The sequence below is a fragment of the Lotus japonicus genome, chromosome 4 (assembly GCF_012489685.1).
Source record: "Lotus japonicus ecotype B-129 chromosome 4, LjGifu_v1.2".
NCBI lineage: Eukaryota > Viridiplantae > Streptophyta > Magnoliopsida > Fabales > Fabaceae > Lotus > Lotus japonicus.
Genome location: NC_080044.1, coordinates 59,963,782 through 59,984,470, shown reverse-complemented (window position 1 = coordinate 59,984,470; position 20,689 = coordinate 59,963,782). Strand labels below are relative to the sequence as shown.

General features: G+C 34.6%; 2 protein-coding genes across 2 annotated transcripts; both read right to left on the bottom strand.

The window, feature by feature from the left end:
- Nucleotides 1–750: 750 nt before the first annotated feature.
- LOC130711025 (ABC transporter A family member 7-like) lies at nucleotides 751–9,068 on the bottom strand. The gene is made up of 17 exons (XM_057560460.1): nucleotides 8,635–9,068; nucleotides 7,982–8,061; nucleotides 7,678–7,822; nucleotides 7,256–7,375; nucleotides 7,052–7,176; nucleotides 6,521–6,679; nucleotides 5,895–6,057; nucleotides 5,690–5,815; nucleotides 5,508–5,591; nucleotides 4,115–4,476; nucleotides 3,452–3,652; nucleotides 3,133–3,242; nucleotides 2,954–3,038; nucleotides 2,037–2,165; nucleotides 1,782–1,887; nucleotides 1,519–1,607; nucleotides 751–1,275 (listed from the first exon to the last, which is right to left on the bottom strand). Exons 1-17 carry the CDS (start codon nucleotides 9,065–9,067, stop codon nucleotides 976–978), a joined length of 2,817 nt encoding a protein of 938 aa, XP_057416443.1. The 5' UTR covers nucleotide 9,068; the 3' UTR covers nucleotides 751–975.
- A 2,121-nt stretch (nucleotides 9,069–11,189) lies between these two features.
- LOC130711026 (ABC transporter A family member 7-like) lies at nucleotides 11,190–20,689 on the bottom strand. The gene is made up of 18 exons (XM_057560461.1): nucleotides 20,490–20,689; nucleotides 20,063–20,387; nucleotides 19,661–19,740; nucleotides 19,358–19,502; nucleotides 18,840–18,959; nucleotides 18,643–18,767; nucleotides 17,973–18,131; nucleotides 16,811–16,973; nucleotides 16,606–16,731; nucleotides 16,431–16,514; nucleotides 14,853–15,211; nucleotides 14,278–14,478; nucleotides 13,647–13,756; nucleotides 13,475–13,559; nucleotides 12,721–12,849; nucleotides 12,469–12,574; nucleotides 12,216–12,304; nucleotides 11,190–11,678 (listed from the first exon to the last, which is right to left on the bottom strand). The coding sequence occupies exons 1-18, from the start codon at nucleotides 20,565–20,567 to the stop codon at nucleotides 11,379–11,381; spliced, it is 2,784 nt and encodes a 927-aa protein (XP_057416444.1). The 5' UTR covers nucleotides 20,568–20,689; the 3' UTR covers nucleotides 11,190–11,378.

Sequence of the window (20,689 nt, the reverse complement as noted above, 5' to 3'; positions counted from 1 at the left end):
TCATGTGTACTATAATTTAAGATTGCGGTTTGGAAAAATTGTGCTCCGCACTCAAGTCTACGAAAATTTCAAGTGTCACACTCATTTTACGTACCGCAAATACTAAAATGCGGAATTAATTTTCTAAAGAATAATTCTGCATTTTCAAAGTGTGGTGCCACAATTAAGTATTTGCGTATGTAATATTAAAAAATGCATTTCGCAATTTTATATGCGATGACATTTTGTGAAAGGGGTCGTGACATAATGCAAGGTGGCACAAAAAATAATGCCCTTTATTTTATAGCATAAACACTTTCATAAGTATTTGAGAAAACTAATAGAAGTAGTTTATGGCCTACCTATAAACAGTTTTGAGGATATTTTCATAAATTATTTAAATTAGCTTAAGAGTAGACTATTATTTTTTGCTTCATTAGACTATTAATTATACATACTCATATACTATTTTGACTTTATTTCAATAAAGTTCTCATATTATCTTATGAAGAAGTGTTTAAGTGATAAACACTTACCATAAGAGTTCAATTAAGTTCTTTATCCTAACACGCCGTATATCCCTAGTTATATTTTCTGGCCTTATAGCTTCAAACTTAGATATCATGAGGGTAATGTTACTTGCATCTCAATGGGTTATTGGTCATATTTGCAGTGATATGAAGTTGGTAAGGCTTTCATATCATCATCAACGCAAATCCTCAAAAGGCAAATCGTCCTTGTATTAGTAAAGGGACTAGCTAGGGGCTAATATGAACTGTAAAGTCATGGATAGTACTTGTGTATTTTTTTCATACCCCTTATGTCTTCAACAATTACATTACATTTCTTTCGATCACTTTCTTATTATTATTCTTATTTCTATCACACTCACATTTACATTGATGTAAACGTAGTGTCAAAAAATTGAGAATGAAACTCTAATAGTCTAATTCAATCATTGACCTGCATAGACTAGCAGTGTATTTTGTACAAAAATTAAGACAAGGTATCAAATGCCTGAGCCTCATGTGCAACCTTGATGAAAACATCTTCCAATGTGGTGTCAGCTAAACCCCATGCAGAAACAGTGAAGTTCTTCTTTGCAGCTTCCACTGCTCGGAATACATCAGCTATTCTAACCTCCTCTTTTGGCAGCTCAAACTTCTGGGTACCAGAGAGATGGTATATCTTGTTGGCATTTGGGGTGAGCTTCATCACCAGGTTCTCCACTTCCCTCTCGTGATCGGAAGATGTTGTCATCGTGAAGACATAAGTTCCTCCGTATCTGCCTTTCAGCTGAGTAAACAACAGAAATAGCTATTAAAAATCAACATTGTTTGAGTTTACATTTGCCTCTTTTTTTGGTACATTGAGTTCACAATTTCTATTCAGCAGCAAAGAAAAAACAGTGGAACTGTAATTCTTATAGCATGTTTGGATCAGCTTATTTTTTGACAATGTAAGTTTTGTTGGGTGTAGCCATTTGCTACCCAAATTTGCAATAGATTTTGATAAAGCATATCACTTGAGTAATGTTACCTCCTTTGCATTTCCTACGCACTGCAAGCTACCATTTACAAAAATTCCTAATCGATCACATAAGGCTTCTGCCTCTTCCATGGAATGTGCTGAAATCATAAAAGCAAGATTTATCAATCTATAGGTAGAGAAAGAGAATCAGAACACCTTCATGCTGTTATGTAACCAAATATATAAATAAGCTTAATATATCTAAAGCTGCAAAGTGCAAACAAGAAGAATAATGTGCTTCAAAATCCATGAAGGAGTGAGTGAGAGAATACTGGTCAGAATGATTGCACGGTCCCGTTTTGCAAGCTTAACAACATTCCATAAGCTTTTCCTTGAAGCAGGGTCTAACCCGGTACTTGGCTCATCCATATAAACAACCTAAACAATTTTAACACTTATAAATAAGACAACTTGAATCCTCTCTCTCTCTCTCTTATATATATATATATATATATATATATATATATATATATGTATATATATATATATATATACATATATAGACTGGATTGAAAAGAAAAACCTACTCTGGGATCCCCAATCAATGCAATTGCGACACTAAGCCTCCTCTTCATCCCTCCACTGTATTTGCCAGCCTGTTTATCAGCAATTCCTCCATGGAAAAGGTTTAAACTCTTTAAAGATTCTTCTACTGCCTGCAGCAGTAGATTAGAAGCTGTCAAGTCAAGTCTTACCAGCCAAATAAATGCTAAAAAGAAAGTTATTCAATTTGCATCCACACTGTAATAGATTAAACAAAGAAGCAAGAAACACTTGTTGTGAAACATGTTGCATAAGCACTCTAACATCACTGTAACATTTAAGAATCTCAACTTCAATGCGATAACTAATTAAACTAAAACATATGTTGACTATTTTTCAATTGAAAAACTAAAATGAAAAGATTAGGTCTATACATCATGTGTTCTGTTAAAGTTATTTATTATTTTCATTTTTCATGTTGGATACTTTTGTCTTTTCCACAGCTTTCTAATAAAATTGAGATTCTTAATTGGTAATAATTAAATTATATTCCCTTGATTGGTTTATCATAAAAAGTTTAGGTCCTTGAATAAAACTTCACTAAACAAGTTTGATGGGAAAATCTAGAATGATGGCATGGACTGGCTGTTGTTTTGGCTTCAATATTGAAAAACTTGGTCCCCCAAGCATGATGTTCAAGATACTTCTGTGGTCAACATATCACATTATAAAACCAACATTTTAAATATTTCAGAAACAAATAGGTTTGAGAACTGGCTAACCAAAGATCCATTGCTCTAAGTACCCTTAAGACCTCTACATATACTTATTCGGGGATTACAACAGTAGTACATCTTAACACTCCAAATTTGATAATACTCCTAAAACAATAATAATAATAATAATAATAATAATAATAATAATAAAATTTCAACAGTAGGTTCCTCTCAAATTAACTTACTTGTGTCAAGACCAAACCTTTAAGATTTTTAAGTCGGCCATAAAAAAGTAGGTGCTCTCTGCCTGTCAAGTTTTCCCAAAGTAAGCTACAATTTCAAGAGAGGAAGAGTTAAAATTGTTTCAATTGTTATAAATTTGATATCAGACGAAACATAAAAATTGGACAAAATCCTAGCTTACTCATGCTGTGGGCATACCCCCATGCTAGTATATATTCCATCCATATGAGTTCTTATGTCAAGGCCGTGAACAGATGCCGTACCAGAGGTTGGCTTTGTGAGACCAATCATCTATGAGAATATTGAAGTTGATTGGAATCAGGAATTAAGGAGAAAACCATTCAAAGAAATAAACATGATACATGGAATCTAAGAAGAATCGCGTCACATAATTATTTCTTCTCTTGTGAACTCAAGAAACTGAATGGAACTGGGGGGCTGTGCAAGTAATTTTCCAGAAACATGTTTATATTGCTTGACCAAAATCATTTTTAACTGACCATACTGATAAAAGAAGACTTCCCAGCACCATTGGGACCAAGCATACCAAAGCATTCCCCTCGAGGCACAGCAAGGAACAACCCTTTTACTGCAAATTTGTCAGGATTTCCATCCCTCCCTGGATAGAATTTTTGTAGGTTGTCACATACAATTGCATGATTAATAGTTGGTTCAAGTAGGACCTGCTCCACCTTTTCCATCTGAAGAGAAAAAGAAGAAAACATTAAACACATTATGCATGCAATTAAGCGACAATATACTTAGTACAATAAAACTTACAAAAAACTTACACGAGGTCTTTCAGCAAAAATATAAGGAAACATTTATATGATGTACAGACTAATGAAGTCAGACTCATACCTTAATGTTTATTTCAATGCAAAAATGAAGTTTGAAAAAAAAAATGAGAGAAAGGGAGGAGGAAGGATGAGATTGGGACTGAAGGGAAATTTAATTAGTTCTGTAATGGAATCCATAACTAATTGAAGTTATTGAGTATTGTGTATCACACCACTACTCAAAGAGGCGACAACATCATTAGATTAACTTCTAAATCCAGTAGGTGAAATGCACCTATTTGCAGACATCAGTTTTATTAATTTCTTAATCCAGTAGGTTAGCACATAGTATGAGGGAATTTATTCAAAATAAGTAAAACTTACTTCTTGGATGATATCAGGTTTCTCATTCTGGGCCGAAACTTTTGACCCCTGCATTTGGACACTGGGCTTTCGAAATGACGAAGGTGGTTTTCTTTGAAATCCTTTCAAGAAGAAAAGAGGACCTTTTCCACTTCCTGATGACAATACATGATCGATGTAATAAGCTGCAAAAAGCACTACTACCCACTCAGCCAATATGATGATTAAGACCTCTTTCATCCCATTAGTGCTATCACTTAGATCCCGCCACCGCATACCATTAGTCCCCATATCACACCCAATCTTGGAAAATTGTGCAAACTCATATAACCCGCGATATAAAGCAAATCCAGGATATAGCTCCATTAGAAGGATCCACCTTCCTGAAGAAATCAAGTCAACATGCTAGAAGGTTAGAACCTGCCGACACATAAGCATATGATACATTTCAAACTAAAAGACGTGAAATCAGAGTAGATGAAATCTTTAATCACAGTGATCACATCATTCAATTCTTTAGGTATCATAGAGAATCAAATGATTTCTTAGCTTGATAGTGATACAGATGATATACCTACAATGCAATGCAAATTTGCCAACTTGTATTGTTCTTCCTTGTGTATCAATTGAGAGAAACATCCATTACTATTAATGTGATAGTGTGTAGTTATGTATAACATCTTACATCATTTTCATTCATTCATATAATACATTGTTAGCCATCAGTTTTTCTTTATCCTTGTACAGACCGTAAAATTTCCCCACTGTGGAGGTGTTTTATATCTCAAATAGAAACTAACTTCCATGACACAAGTTATTCCCTAGGAGAAGTTAGTTTTTATTTGAGATAGCCGGGTGTTAATTAAAGTATGACACAAGTTATTACCCATGCATCATAGCCGGTCGGTGACCAGCACGACAGGATCGCCGACCTTTCTCGGGCGACCGTCACCTCTGTTCTACCCACTTCAACCCTCTACTCCCCTGTTCTATCATGTATTTATCATTGATTTGGTACCTACTTATATGGTATAAATTATACAAAATATAGACAAAAAGTCACTATCTCGGCCATTCCACTTTCCGGGATCCTGCTATCCCACTATCCCAGTTTTGAGGCTGGCCGCGACAAGCTGGGAACTGGGGTCGACACTGAGCTACTCGAACTTTCTCAGAATTCTCATCTCTCTTGTACTTCTTCTCTGTGTTCTAAGTTTCTTCCGGCATTGGGAAGGCTTAGAACTAGGGTTTCTGAATAAAAGTACTATTTCTTCTAATCTTTGGTGCCAGTTCTATCATACTCTAATGGATATTGTTATTATATTATTATTAGCATCATCGACAATGTTAGCCAGTCAAGCAACCCTAAGGACCCATTCAAATAATGAACACATTCCTCTGTCATTTAACTTACTTGGAAATGATGTACTTTGAAGAAAAAATTGGAAAAGAAAGGCAGCTAAAAGCCCGGTTCCAAAGATACCTATATATCCAGTTACTGCAATTATCAAGAACACGATTCAGCAATCAAATATTCGAAAAGAAAACACTAAAAGACCAATTATTATGAACAATATGAAATAGCCATCATCAAACCTGTAGCAGTATTAGCATTTGAAAATATAGAAGCCGCCAGAAATGCCAGTGAAATTTGTAAGTTTATATAGATGAAATAGAACACAAATTGGATGCTGTAGTCATTCAATGTAAAGAACTTCAACCCTGAAAATAACATCAGCAACATTAAAGTAAACCGGGCAAATGTTCAAAAGAGGAAACAGTTCAATGGTTGTAGTCTTACCTATGACTGAGCCAAATATAACAAAACAAAACATGTAGGCAACTGATATAGCAAGAAAATAACCATACGAAATTAACCAATATGGCCCATCACCAAGACCATGCATTTTCATCATTATTCTTAGTTTTTGTTGCTTCTCATATACCAGAGATGTCAGAACAACCTACATAAAAAAAAAAACATATAAAGCTCAATCGAACATATAAATATGTTAGGAAAAGACTAAGTAGACACAAAGGAAGCAATAACACACCAAAGAGTATATTAATCTTACTCACACAAAAGAACATGTGAAGAGCTTAACTTACAACCACACAAATATGTAGGACTTAGAGCCTCTTTGGATACAAGCTTAGTGGAGCTTATCTACTAAATAAGCTTCAATCAGTTCTCTTTGGTTTGCATCCAAATAGTACTTAGTCTAGAACATTTTAGAAAAGTTATAGGACTTATTCTAGAAATTTTTCCACTTTATAAAATTGAGTAGAACAAAGTGTTCTTCAATCAATAGCAACACCATCTACCATACCATGTCAATAATGTCTTCTAACTTCTGTTAACTTCTCTTGTTACACACAACTAAATTCGTTTTTGTTACACATTTGTTCGGATATTTCTACACTTACAGGAAAAAGTTGCAGGATGACCCATGTAACGAACAGACCGCCCATAAGAGAAGCTATCTCTAGCCTATATGGGGTCTCAGATTTTGGCATTTCCTTTACAAATTCAAATAATATATTGGCACTGGGTCCAAGAATAAACTGCAGGTAGGCATTCGATATCTGCAAGCATATAAAATTTACTGACGCAATTAGTTTGAAATTCTCAATACAGAAGTTGAATGCTGTGGGTGCATCATCAACATAGTTCCACTTCATCTATTCAAATTATGCATTTGAAAAATGGTAATTACTAAGCAAGTCTTTTCTCGAGAAAGAATGCAGTTCCTTTGTCCAAATCTATTCCATTGTTAATGGATGAGGACGTGTTTTGACTAGTTAATATTATAATTTTATGGATTGAAAGATTCTTCGCAGAGACTAATAAGTAGCATGCTCTTATTGAGGTTGAGTAATCTGTTTCATCATATTATACACATTATTGGGATAACAGCAAGGAGGATGGAACAATTAAAACAAGTTTTAGATGTATACCAGATTTATAGAACGAGGAATTCGCATCAAATTAATACGATAAAAGCCTTCGTCAGTCTTGTAGGTTGAGTTGTACCATATGGTGACATTAAATCTAGTCTCATTTGAATTTAGAAAATCAATAGCTGCCAGAACAATGTAAAAATTAGTATTTACTCCATGCATCACATAAATTGAAAATTGAAATATAATGAGAATTCATACCTGAAACTATCCCATTGGTATTTCTTTCCGGGTTACCCCTTTGATAACCTTTATACAGCTCATTGTTGATCTCAGAAGAACTATTGCGCCATAAACTTAAACCTCGACCGCACTTGAACTCTAGATCCAGGAGAAATCAATTCAGTAACTAACAAAACTCTATATTGTGCAAATATTTCAAATGCATCACAAACGTCGTTCTTATGGGTTTGTGACAAGTTTTATACATCAACTTTTATATACTCCCATTGGATGGCTCCCCAAGATTTTCAAAACTTGAATGAACATTTAAGTTCAAGTCAAATAACCACAAGAACCAGCTAGCAAATGGTTCAGCACACTATGGATTGTTGTCAATTACTACTGCATAAAAGCTGCATCAGTATGTTATCATACATTGCCATTACAAGGAATTTTCATACCTTGCTGCACACTGATGCCAGCCACCTGGAAGGGAACGGAGAATCCAATGTCTTGAGAGCACTGACTCAATAGATAATAAACAGGAAGACCCAAAACGAAAGCAGATTCAAGAAAATTGGTGTAGCCCGGTAATGCATCTGATCCCTGTATCATTTTGACAGTTACCCCAACAACAAAATTTCACCCAAAATTAGATAAATAAACACACAAGTAACACAGACATGTCTGGAAATAAAGAAAAATTGACAAAATTAAATAAAATTTAAAATCTAGACAGAGAAGTTCATAGTTAAACAAACTCACCATAACATTTGTGGCCAAACTAGCCATGATATCAGACCTATTTACAGCTAATGCACTCGGGAACATATTTCCAGATACACCTGCAGAATTTTATTTTCCAAATACAATATAAAATTATCTTTGTACTTCACTTCAAGCTTAATTTTTCAGTATAAATCAGGTGAACCTGGCATTAAGAGCCTGTTTTGATACAAACAAAAAAACACTTATTGGAGCTTATTTAGTGCTTCTTTAGTAGATAAGCTCTAATCTCCAATAAACCTTAATAAGCTGGTATCCAAACATGCCCTTAAGTCCAATAAGCTACATGTTAGAAATATAATATAAAAATATGCATATGTGAGATAAAGATTAAAGCTTAGTTTTTGAGAGAGTAAAGTAACCACTCCGTGAGTGAGTGAAAAAGGTGAAGCAAATTAAAGCATGATATTTACTCTCTTATCTCCGTTCCAAAATATAAGTTGTTTAGATATGTACGAGAAATAAAACTCATCATTTAATAAATATTTTGATTGAATACCGATATAAAGTTGAGTTATATTAAGGAGAGAAAAATGTGATTATTGGTTAAGTGCATAGTGAGAGTTGCGATAGATGAAAATTTAACATAAATGAAGGTATAGGAAGAAGAAAATGAGGAAAAACATATTTACTTTGAGCAAATGAGTGGTTATCGGCGGTGAAGAGAAAGGTAAGAGGGCACGAGTCAGTTCTTCTGCATGCCGGCTCTGTCGCGGCCCGGTCCGGCAGAGCCGGGAGCTGCAACAATGGAGGCCACTCCGGTGGACTAGGAATGGCGCAGGTGGCGAACTGATTGGCATCGGAATATTGGGTCCCACAGAGCTTCTCGGAGTCAGGGCAGTTAGTTTGGTTGTTGGCGCAGACGCAGCCGCATTGGTACTTGGGCTTATCAAATTGGCGGTCGATTACATGTTGGAGGATAACCAGCAAAACACAAAGGAGCATAGGGAACAGAATGAGACGAATGTTGGTCTTCACGTTCCGTTTCTGGAAGGTAAGATTCTTCCTGAAAAGAGCGTTGGTCTGAGTCCAGAAGCTCGCCGGAGCCGGAGCTGGATTTGCCATGGTTTTGTGTTGTGGACTCTGGTTGCTCCACAGGGAACCACCACGGCTAGTTCTTTATATGAAAAAAAAAACATCACATTTATGAATTCTTTTTTTTTTTACAAAAGGAAAGCTTAGATAAATGAATTGTAAAAATGCTTTTCAGGTATTCACTTTAAATAAAATTAATTTTATACTTAATTTGAAAATCACTTTTTATTTTCTTCCAAATTTGAAAAAAAAAATCATTTTTTAAATGGAAACAAATTGGCTCATTTAATTTTCCAGCTTACGAAAAAAATTGGCTCATTAAATGTGTAACAAGTTACTTACTATTTTTATATATTAAGATGATCAACCACATTTTCAAAGGTGTGAAAAATAATTTTTTTAATTATTTTGAATTTTTTAAAAAGTATAAAATTGTAGAAATACCATTCTTCAGAGTTGAAAAATCAAACAGTGATCAAACTGATATAGAGAAAGATAAATTGTGCACGACAGGAAATAAAAAGAATTTTTCATAATAAGAATAAAAAAGAAGTGAGATTTAAAATATGAATATTTTGCTTCTAATGATGGTCATGAATCATTCTCTTCCTCAATGTTCTTCATATAGAAAGTTGGTATCATAAATAATTTTTCCGAGTCATTTTCACCAGTCACTCGTACTAACCAAATATCACTAGCTATAATAGAAGGAATAAAATCGGGAGTTTTAATTTCCATATATTCACTTAAAATAAAATTAAACTTCTATTCAATTTTATAATCATTTTTTTCCAAAATTAACAAACAAACAAAAAAATCATTTTTAAGGGGAAACAAATGGGCTCATTAAATATGTAAAAAGTTACTACTTTTATATATCAAGATCAATCACATTTTAAAGTTGTGAGAAATAATGTTTTTATTTAACTAAATTAAATTGTTTTATAAATTTAAATTATGTGGTAAATATTTAAAATGAATGGTTGAAAAGGTAAAAATCAATGTATATTCACTAGGAACTGAATAGTTTTTAATCTTTGTTATTGAATTATATGTTGTAATTTTAGTTAATATTAATCATTATTATTTTTATCATTAAGATTAGTGTGATGAAGCATATTCCCTCTTCTTTTTTCTTTAAAAATGTTGAGTAAAACAATTTTCTCGACTAGTTTTCGATATCAACACTCAATGCTCTATAATTTATTTATTTTTTTGGTCATTTAGCCACCCGTCTCCACGGGGAAAGGGACCCCACATGACTAATATGGCTTGGGAAACGATAGTGATGTCCTTGGTCACAAAGATATTATTTTTGACCGCAGAGGGGATCGAACCCGGGTAAATGCTCTATAATTTGTATTATAGATGTCAGTACCCAATTTGACCTAACTTGTTTTTTCCTTTAACTTTTATTTTATTTTTAATAAAGAATATATAAATTCAAAAAATTATAAAATCCGATAATAATCAAAAGAAAAGAGGAGGATCAGAAAGTTAAAAGGGTATATAATGTGAAAAGATTCAAATATCTGTACTCAGCTCAAGCAATGAATAAAAATGTTTTGGAGCAGAAAATCCTTCAATCACACAATCAAGTCTCTCATATTTTACCAAAATGAGAAATTAAGCGATTACAAATTACTACAATCACAATCAAATAAGAAATTTGAAACACACAATTAAAGATGAAGATCAGGTTAATGGGTATAAATAGATGAACCAAACTCAGGCACAACTACCTCGCACCACCACGTGTGGTGCCTTGCCGCCGTTCCTCACCACAGTAACCATCACGATGCCACAACCGGATCCATTCTCCCTCCCTTTGTGTGTGAGTGAACTAGATTAAGGTGTTTGTAATGCGCATTGCGTCTTCACAGTTTAGTGTAAGATGTTGTATCTTTTCTCATTTAAAATATATTATTACATCATAAACTATAAAAAAAACCAAATAAATAATCAGTATCCTATTCTGTTTAATGATGGTGATAAAATAATATGTCTACCTCTACAACTCATAAAAATCAAAATCAAATAAATAATAAATGTGGTTTTCATGTCATCATCAACGCAAATCCTCAAAAGGCAAATCATCCTTGTATTTGTAAAGGGACTAGATAGGGGTTAATATGAACTGTAAAGTCATGGATAGTACACACATAAGAGTTTGTGTATTTTTTCACACACTTTATTTCTTAAACAATTACATTAAATTTCTTTTGATCACTTTCTTTCCTATTATTATTCTTTTTTCTATTACACTCACATTTACATTGATGTAAATGTAGTGTCAAAAAAAATGATTATGAATAGACTAGCAGTGTATTTTGTACAAAAATTAAGACAGGGTATCAAATGCCTGAGCCTCACGTGCAACCTTGATGAAAACATCTTCCAATGTGGTGTCAGCTAAACCCCATGCAGAAACAGTGAAGTTCTTCTTTGCAGCTTCCACTGCTCGGAATACATCAGCAATTCTAACCTCCTCTTTTGGCAGCTCAAACTTCTGGGTACCAGAGAGATGGTATATCTTGTTGGCATTTGGGGTGAGCTTCATCACCAGGCTCTCCACTTCCCTCTCATGATCTGAAGATGTTGTCATCGTGAACACATAAGTTCCTCCGTATCTGCCTTTCAGCTGAGTAAACAACAGAAATAGCTATTAAGAATCAACATGGTTTGAGTTTACATTTGCCTTTTTTTTTGTTACATCGAGTCTACAATCTCTATTCAGCAGCAATTAAAAAACAGTGGAAGTGTAATTTTTATAGCATGTTGAGATCAGCTTATTTTTTGACAAAATCAATTCAGGCACAAAGAAGCTTCTTCCTAAAACTGATTATGACTATGAAATCAATTACAGAAATGATTTCAAACATGCACTAAGATGTGCATCCAAAGCCAGATCCACTAAGACGTGATACTTTTTGCATACCCAAAATTGCTATTTACAAATCCCTAGCAATTCTTACCTATTTTTTTACTCATGGGGTATTTTTTTTTTTAAAAAGGGGGGTGTAAATAGCAAGTTTGTAAGGCACAAAAGCAAGCAATTCCTAACCATATTAGGACAAATAAAAGGTTTTGTTACAATCTAAAGTTTTGTAGGCTGTAGCCATTTGCTACCCAAATTTGCAATAGAATTTGATAAAGCATATCACTTGAGTAATGTTACCTCCTTTGCATTTCCTACACACTGCAAGCTACCATTTACAAAAATTCCTAACCGATCACATAAGGCCTCTGCCTCTTCCATGGAATGTGCTGAAAGCATAAAAGCAAGATTTATCAATCTATAGGTAGAGAAAGAGAATCAGAACACCTTCATGCTGTTATGTAACCAAATATATAAATAAGCTTAATATATCTAAAGCATGTAAACAAGCAGAATAATGTGCTTCAAAATCCATGAAGGAGTGAGAGAATACTGGTCAGGATGATCGCACGGTCCCGTTTTGCAAGCTTAACAACATTCCATAAGCTTTTCCTTGAAGCAGGGTCTAACCCGGTACTTGGCTCATCCATATAAACAACCTAAACAACAATTTTAACACTTATAAATAAGACAACTTGAACCCTCTCTCTCTCTCTCTCTCTCTCTCTCTCTCTCTCTCTCTCTCTCTCTCTCTCTCTCTCTCTCTATATATATATATATACTGGATTGAAAAAAAAAAACATACTCTGGGATCCCCAATCAATGAAATTGCGACACTAAGCCTCCTCTTCATCCCTCCACTGTATTTGCCAGCTTGTTTATCAGCAACCCCTCCATGGAAAAGGTTTAAACTCTTCAAAGATTCTTCTACTGCCTGCAGAGGTAGATTCGAAGCTGTTAAATCAAGTCTTCCCAGCCAAATAAATGCTAAAAAGAAAGTTATTCAAATTGCATCGACACTGTAATAGGCTAAACAAAGAAGCAATAAATACTTGTTGAGAAACATGTTGCATAAGCACCCTAACTTTACTGTAATATTTAAAAATCTCAACTTCAATGTGATACTGATAACTAATTAAACTAAAACATAAGTTGACTATTTTTAATTGACAAACTAAAATGAAAAGGTTAGGTCTATATATCATGTGTTCTGTTCAGGTTTTTTTTTTCTTCATTTTTCATGTTGGATACTTTTGTCTTTTCCGCAGCTTTCTAATAAAATTGAGATTCTTAATTGGTAATAATTGAAATCTAGTCCCTTGATTGGTTTATCATAAAAAGCTTAGGTCCTTGAATAAAACTTCACCAAACAAGTTTGAAGGGAAAATCTAGAATGATGGCATGGACTGGCAAAGCAAAGATCCATTGCTCTAACTAATATTTGGAGATTACAACAGTAGTACATCTTAACACTCCAAACATGATAAGACCCCTAAGTCCCTAACACAATAATAATAATATTAAAATTTCAACAGTCAACTCCTCTCAAATTAACTTACTTGTGTCAAGACCAAACCTTTAAGATTTTTAAGTCTGCCATAAAAAAGTAGGTGCTCTCTGCCTGTCAAGCTTTCCCAAAGTAAGCTACAAATTCAAGAGAAAAAGAGTTAAAAGCGTTTCAACTGTTATAAATTAGACAAAACATTAAAATTGGACAAAATTCTAGCTTACTCATGCTGTGGGCATACCCCCATGCTAGTATATATTCCTTCCATATGAGTTCTTATGTCAAGGCCGTGAACAGATGCCGTACCAGAGGTTGGCTTTGTAAGACCAATCATCTATGAGAATATGTACGCTGATTGGAATCAGGAATTAAGGAGAAAACCATTCAAAGAAATAAACATGAAACATGGTATCTAAGAAGAATCGCGTAACATGCTGAAATGAACCCATCAGAGGTCCACTCATATATGGGCGGGCCAAGTCACCAAGCATCTCTTTATTTCATTAAGAAAAGATAGACTTATAAAGGTATTTTAAAACTTATTTCTTCTCTTGTGAGCTCAAGCAACTGAATGGACAGTTATTAAACTTTCTTGGATGGGGACCGGGGGTGTGCATGTAATTTTCCAAAAAAGAAGTCACCAACATGTTGACTATTTTTCAATTGAAAAACTAAAATGAAAAGATTAGGTCTATTTATCATGTGATCTGTTTAGGTTAAGAAAAGATAGACTTAAAAAGTTATTTTAAAACTTATTTCTTCTCTTGTGAGCTCAAGCAACTGAATGGACCCTTGTTAAACTTTCTTGGATGGGGACGGGGGGATGTGCAAGTAACTTAAACTTTTTTAACTGACCATACTGATAAAAGAAGTCTTCCCAGCACCATTGGGACCAAGCATACCAAAGCATTCCCCTTGAGGCACAGCAAGAAACAACCCTCTCACTGCAACTTTGTCTGGATTTCCATCCCTCCCTGGATAGACTTTTTGTAGGTTATCACATACAATTGCATGACTAATAGTTGGTTCAAGTTGGAGCTGCTCCACCTTTTCCATCTGAAGAGAAAAAGAAGAAAACATTTAACACATTATGCATGTAATTAAGCAACAATATATTTAGAATAATAAAACTTACAAAAAACTTACACGGGGTCTTTCAATGCAATAATGAAGTTTGAAAAGGGAGGAGGGAGGATGAGATTGGGACTGAAGGGACATTTATTTGGTTCTAATGGAATCCATAACTAATTGTAGTTATTGAGTATTGTGTATCACACCATTACTCAAAGAGGCGGCAACATCATTACATTAACTTATAACACCAGCAGGTGAAATGCACCTATTGGCAGACATTAGTTTTCTTAATTTCTTAATCCCGTAGAGATTAGCACATAGTATGAGGGAATATATTCAATATAAGTAAAATTTACTTCTTGGATGACATCAGGTTTCTCATTCTGGGTCAAAACTTTAGACCCCTGCATTTGGACACTAGGCTTCTGAAATGATGGAGGTTTTCTTTGAAATCCTTTCAAGAAGAAAAGAGGACCTTTTCCGCTTCCTGATGACGATACTTGATCGATGTAATAAGCAGCAAAGAGCACTACTACCCACTCAGCCAACATGATAATTAAGACCTCTTTCATGCCATTGGTGCCATCACTTAGATCCCGCCACCGCATACCATCAGTCCCCATATTACTCCCATTCGTGGAAAATTGTGCAAACTCATATAACCCACGATATAAAGCAAATCCAGGATACAACTCCATAAAAATGATCCACCCTCCTGAAGAAATCAAGTTAACATGCTAGAAGGTTAGGACCTGCCAATACATAAGCATATGATACATATGACACTGACAGACATGAAATCAAAGTAGTTGAAACCTCTAATCACAGTGATCACATCTTTCAATTATTTTCATATCATAGAGAATCAAAGAACTTCTTAACTTGATAGTGATACAGATGATATACCTTCAATTCTGCATTGCAAAATTGCCAACTTGTATTGTTCTTCCTTGTGTATCAATTCAGAGAAACATCGATTGGTATTAATGTGATAGTGTGTATTTATGTATAACATCTTACATCAATTTCATAATACATTGTTAGCCATCATTCTTTCTTTATCCTTATCCAGACTCTAAAATTTCACCAAGACGTTTAGGGGAGGTGTTTTATATCTCAAATAGAAACTAACTTGCTTGACACAAGTTATTCCCTATCCCTAGGAGAAGGTATTAATTAATCAGTTGCTTTCAATATGCTATAAGTGGGGATGAAGATCTATCTTATAAAGGGAAATAGACTCCGGCCCTCCTTTCACATGAATCCTAACTGAACCAGGTCTCTAGAAACTTGAATGTATTCATGACTAGCGGGACAAGAACTAGTTGAGAAAATGGTGTGAGGAAGAAAACTAGGTGACGGCCTATGTGTCAAAATGTCCTTGATAAGTACCTGAAAAACGTATAGGAAACAGAGAAGGAAATGTATATTGTATTTCACGTATCAGGTCTCAATCAAAGAAATTCAGATCCTCGTAGTGGTATCAGTAAAGAAATGGTAGAAGAAAGAAGAAAATGAAAAGCCTCTAAACAACATTTAGAGTGCCAAGTCTCTCCCAGCACAAGCCAAATTCCAGCCTACCTCACCAATCACACTTCCTCCTAGACATGATCCGGTGCACTGCACCTCTATCCTCTCCTCACATACACCTTATATATCATGGACCTTAGGGGCCGCATCACTCATATTCAGCAAATTTTTTTATTCTACATTTTCCCTGCTTCTAAGAGATTACTAAAATGTTTGTGAAAACAGAAACAGTTACTTAATGGATATTGTTATTGTTATATTATTAGCATCACCAACAATGTTAACTAGTCGTGCAACCCTAGGGACCCGTTGAAAGATATCTCCTTTGATACTAGCCCAAAAAATTTACATGGAAGGCATATGAACAACCCAGACTGAATACATTCCTCAGTCCTTTAACATACTTGGAAATGATGTACTTTGAACAAAATATTGGAAAAGGAAGCCAGCTAAAAGCCCAGTTCCAAAGACACCTATATATCCAGTCACTGCAATTATCAAGAACATGAATCAGTATTCAAATCTTAGAAAAGAAAACACTAAAATATCATGAACCATACGAAGTAGCCATCACCATACCTGTAGCAGTATTAGTATTTGAAAAAAAGGAAGCCGCCAGAAATGCCAGTGAAATTTGTAAGTTTATATAGATGAAATAAAACACAAATTGGATGCTGTAATCATTCAATGTGAAGAACTTCAACCCTGAAAATAACGTCAGCAACATTTAAGAAAACGGGGAAAATGCTCAAAAGAGGAAACAGTTCAACGGCTGTAGTCTTACCTATAACTGAGCCAAATGTAACAAAACAAAACATGTAGATCACTGATATTGCAAGAAAGTAACCATACGAAATTATCCAATATGGCCCATCACCAAGACCATGCATTTTCATCATTATTCTTAGTTTTTGTTGCTTCTCATATACCAGCGATGTCAGAACAACCTACATAAAAAGCATATAGGGCTCAATTGCACAGATAAACATGTTAGGAAAAGACAAAGTAGACACAACGGAAGCAATAACACGCCAAAGAATATATATATATATATATATATATATATATATATATATATATATGAAACTTACCACTTAAAAGAACTTGTGAAAAGCTTGATGTACAACCACACAAAAAATAAATAAAAGTTATCAAAGAAAATAAATAGCTTAAAAAAAGCACCAAATTTTGTAAAAGTAAGTGTTTTCCACAATATAAAATTGTGTACAACAAAGTGTTTTCTAAGAAATAAACAAACAACCCCTATTCACTACCAAGAAAAGTGGAAATTGCCGAGAGCAACAAACAACAATGATCCACAAAAGGTGAAATAGCAACAGCCCAAAAACGATGAAGAAACAAAAACTGACTCTTTAGATTGCAAAATCAGCCTGGAGAGTAAGATCCTAAAATTTTGCTGAAAATAGAGCACTAATGAATATCAAAGCGAACTAACAGTGAGCAAAAAACACTTTTCTCCAAGAAAAATAGGCACTACACAGCAACAACAGAAAAGATGATTCAACTATTTAATGATATCCTCACCTCCTTGTATAAAGTTATGGCAATCTATCTCTTTTCTCAATCTTTCTTTATTTTCATTTTGAATTAAGGCATATGGGCTGACAGTTGTAAAAGAAATGGTCCAGTAAATTATAGAAGAAATATATCCTTGATGTCTTTACACTAGATGTTAGATATATTGACTTTGAATATGATTAATGTATTGTTCAGTGTTCCACAAACATCGGAAAAGAAAGTTTATGTGGTCACACACATAAAATGATGATACAGGGATATACAACCTATTTTCAAATTTAAAATTAGTCAATAGCTACGCATTCTGCCATACCCCGTCAGTGCTGTCTTCTAGTTTATGTTAACTTCTCTTGTTACACACAACTAAATTCATAACCGTTACATTTGTTTTGATATTCTACACTTACAGGAAAAAGTTGCAAGACGACCCATGTAAAGAACAGACCGCCCAGAAGAGAAGCTATCTCTAGCCTAAGTGGGGTCTCAGCTTTTGGCATTTCCTTCACAAACTCAAATAATATATTGGCACTGGGTCCAAGCAGAAACTGCAAGTAGGCATTCGATATCTGCATACATATAGATACTAGGTGTCAGTCCATCTCATAGTCTGCCAGGTGAAGATAAATAGAGACCCAAATATTATTAAAATGAAAAGTGGGAAAATGTATATAAAGGGGAATTACTATTATTGTGTTAGCTTAGTAAAATTTACTGATGCGATTAGTTTTCAGATTTGCAATACAGAAGTTGAATGTGAGTGTGCATCATCAACATAGTTACACACTTACACTACATTCATTCAAATTATGCACTTGAAAAATGGTAATTGCTAAGAAAGTCGTTTCTCGAGAAAGAATGTAGTTCCTTTGTCCAAATCTATTCCATTTTTAATGAATCGAGTATTGTGTTTTGAATTTAAAGTAAATATTATAGTTTTGAAGATTGATAGATTCCTAGCAGAGACTAATAAGTAGCATGCTCTTTTTTAGGTTGAGTAATCTGTCTCATAATATTATACACATTATTAGGATAACAGCAATGAGGATGGAATAATTAAAACAAGTTTTAGATGTATACCAAATTTACAGAACGAGGAATACGCATCAAATCAATACGACCAAATCCAGTGTCACTCTTGTAGCTTGAGTTGTACCATACGGTGACATTAAATCTATTCCCATTTGAATTTAGAAAATCAATAGCTGCCAGAACAATGTAAAAATGAGTATTTACTCCATGCATTACATGAATTGAAATATAATGAGTATTCGCACCTGAAACTATCCCATTGATATTTCTTTCCGGGTTACCCCTTTTATAACCTTTATACAGCTCATTGTTGATCTCAGAAGAACTATCACGCCATAAATTTAAACCTTGACCGCACTTGAACTCTAGATCCAGGAGAAATCAATTCAGTAAGTAGCAAAACTCTATATTGTATTTAAAACACAATTAATTGAAATAACTTGCAGGAGCACTCTGCACACAACATTATTATCATTGTGCAAGTATTTCAAATGCATCACAAAGGTTGTTCTTGTAGTTTTGTGACAAGTTTAACACATCAATTTTTATATACTCCCACTGGATGGTCCCCCAAGATTTTCAAAACATAAATGAACATTTAGGTTCAACACAAATAACCACAGGAACCAAATAGCAAAAGTTCAGCAATGGCACCATGGATTGTTGTCAATTTCTACTGCATAACAGCTGTGCGCATGCACAGCCACACCTATCGGTTCAGTTTCCTGTTATCATACATTGCCATTACAAGGAAATTCCATACCTTGCTGCACAGTGACGCCAGCCAGCTGGAAGGGAAAGGAGAATCCAATGTCTTGAGAACACTGACTCAATAGATAATAAATCGGAAGACCCGAAGAGAAAGCAGAATCAAAAAAATTGGTGCTGTCCGGTGATTCCTCTGATCCCTGTATCATTTTGACAATTGCCCCAACAACAGAATTTTCACCCAAAATAAATAAATAATCACACAAGTAGTAACACAGAAATAAATGTCTGAAGTGACAAAATTAAACAAAAAAAAATTAAAATCTATATAGAGTAGTTAAGAGTTAAACAAACTCACCATCACATTTGTGGCCAAACTAGCCATGATATCAGACTCATTTACAGTGAAGGCACTTGGAAACATATTTCCAGACACACCTGTAGAAAAAATTATTAGAAAATATAATTTAAAATTATCTATGTACCTTCACTTCAAGCTTAAATTCTCGGTATAAATGAGAATTGATTTTAATTTCACCCCTATAGATACTAATGTCACTCAGTTTACCATACTTATAAGTGCGGAACACAATGCAGTACACAAATTATACATTCCGCACTTTGAATACATGAATATCTATAGGGGTGGCGTCAAAATCAAAACCTAGTATAAATTAAGTGAATCTAGATTAATATAATATAAAAATATGCATATCTTTTGAACAAGGTGAAGCAAATTAAAGCAATGATATTTAATTACTTTGAGCAAATGAGCGGTTATCGGCGGTGAAGAGGAAAGTAAGAGCGTCTGAGCCAGTTCTACATAACGACGGTAGTTGCAGCAGGGGAGGCCATTCCGGCGGATTGGGAATCGGGCAGAAGACGAATTGATCGGCATCGGAATACTGGGCCCCACAGAGCTTCTCGGAGCTAGGGCAGTTAGTTTTACCGTTGGGGCAGACGCAGCCGCATTTGTACTGGGGTTTATCAAATTGGCGGTCGATTAAGCGTTGGAGGACAACCAGCAACACGCAGAGGATCAGAGGAAACAGAATCAACCGAATGTTGGTCTTCACGTTCCGTTTCTACAAAATCGAAAAAGCAACGTTGCAGTTGCAATGGATTCAAAGAAGAATTGAATTGTGAATGTGAAATGGGATTGGATTGAATTGAGAATTGAGAGGAACCTGGAATGTTAGATTTTTTCTGAGAAGAGCGTTTGCTTGAGTCGAGAAGCTTGCAGGTGCAGGAGGAGGATTTACCATTTTTTGTGTTACAGGGGAACCGCCACGAGTCTGCAACGAAACTTGTTCTATTTCGTCTCTTTGTGCAACTCAAACACTCTGCTCTGCTGCAAGGGATGAAGCGATACACGTACTACTTTTCA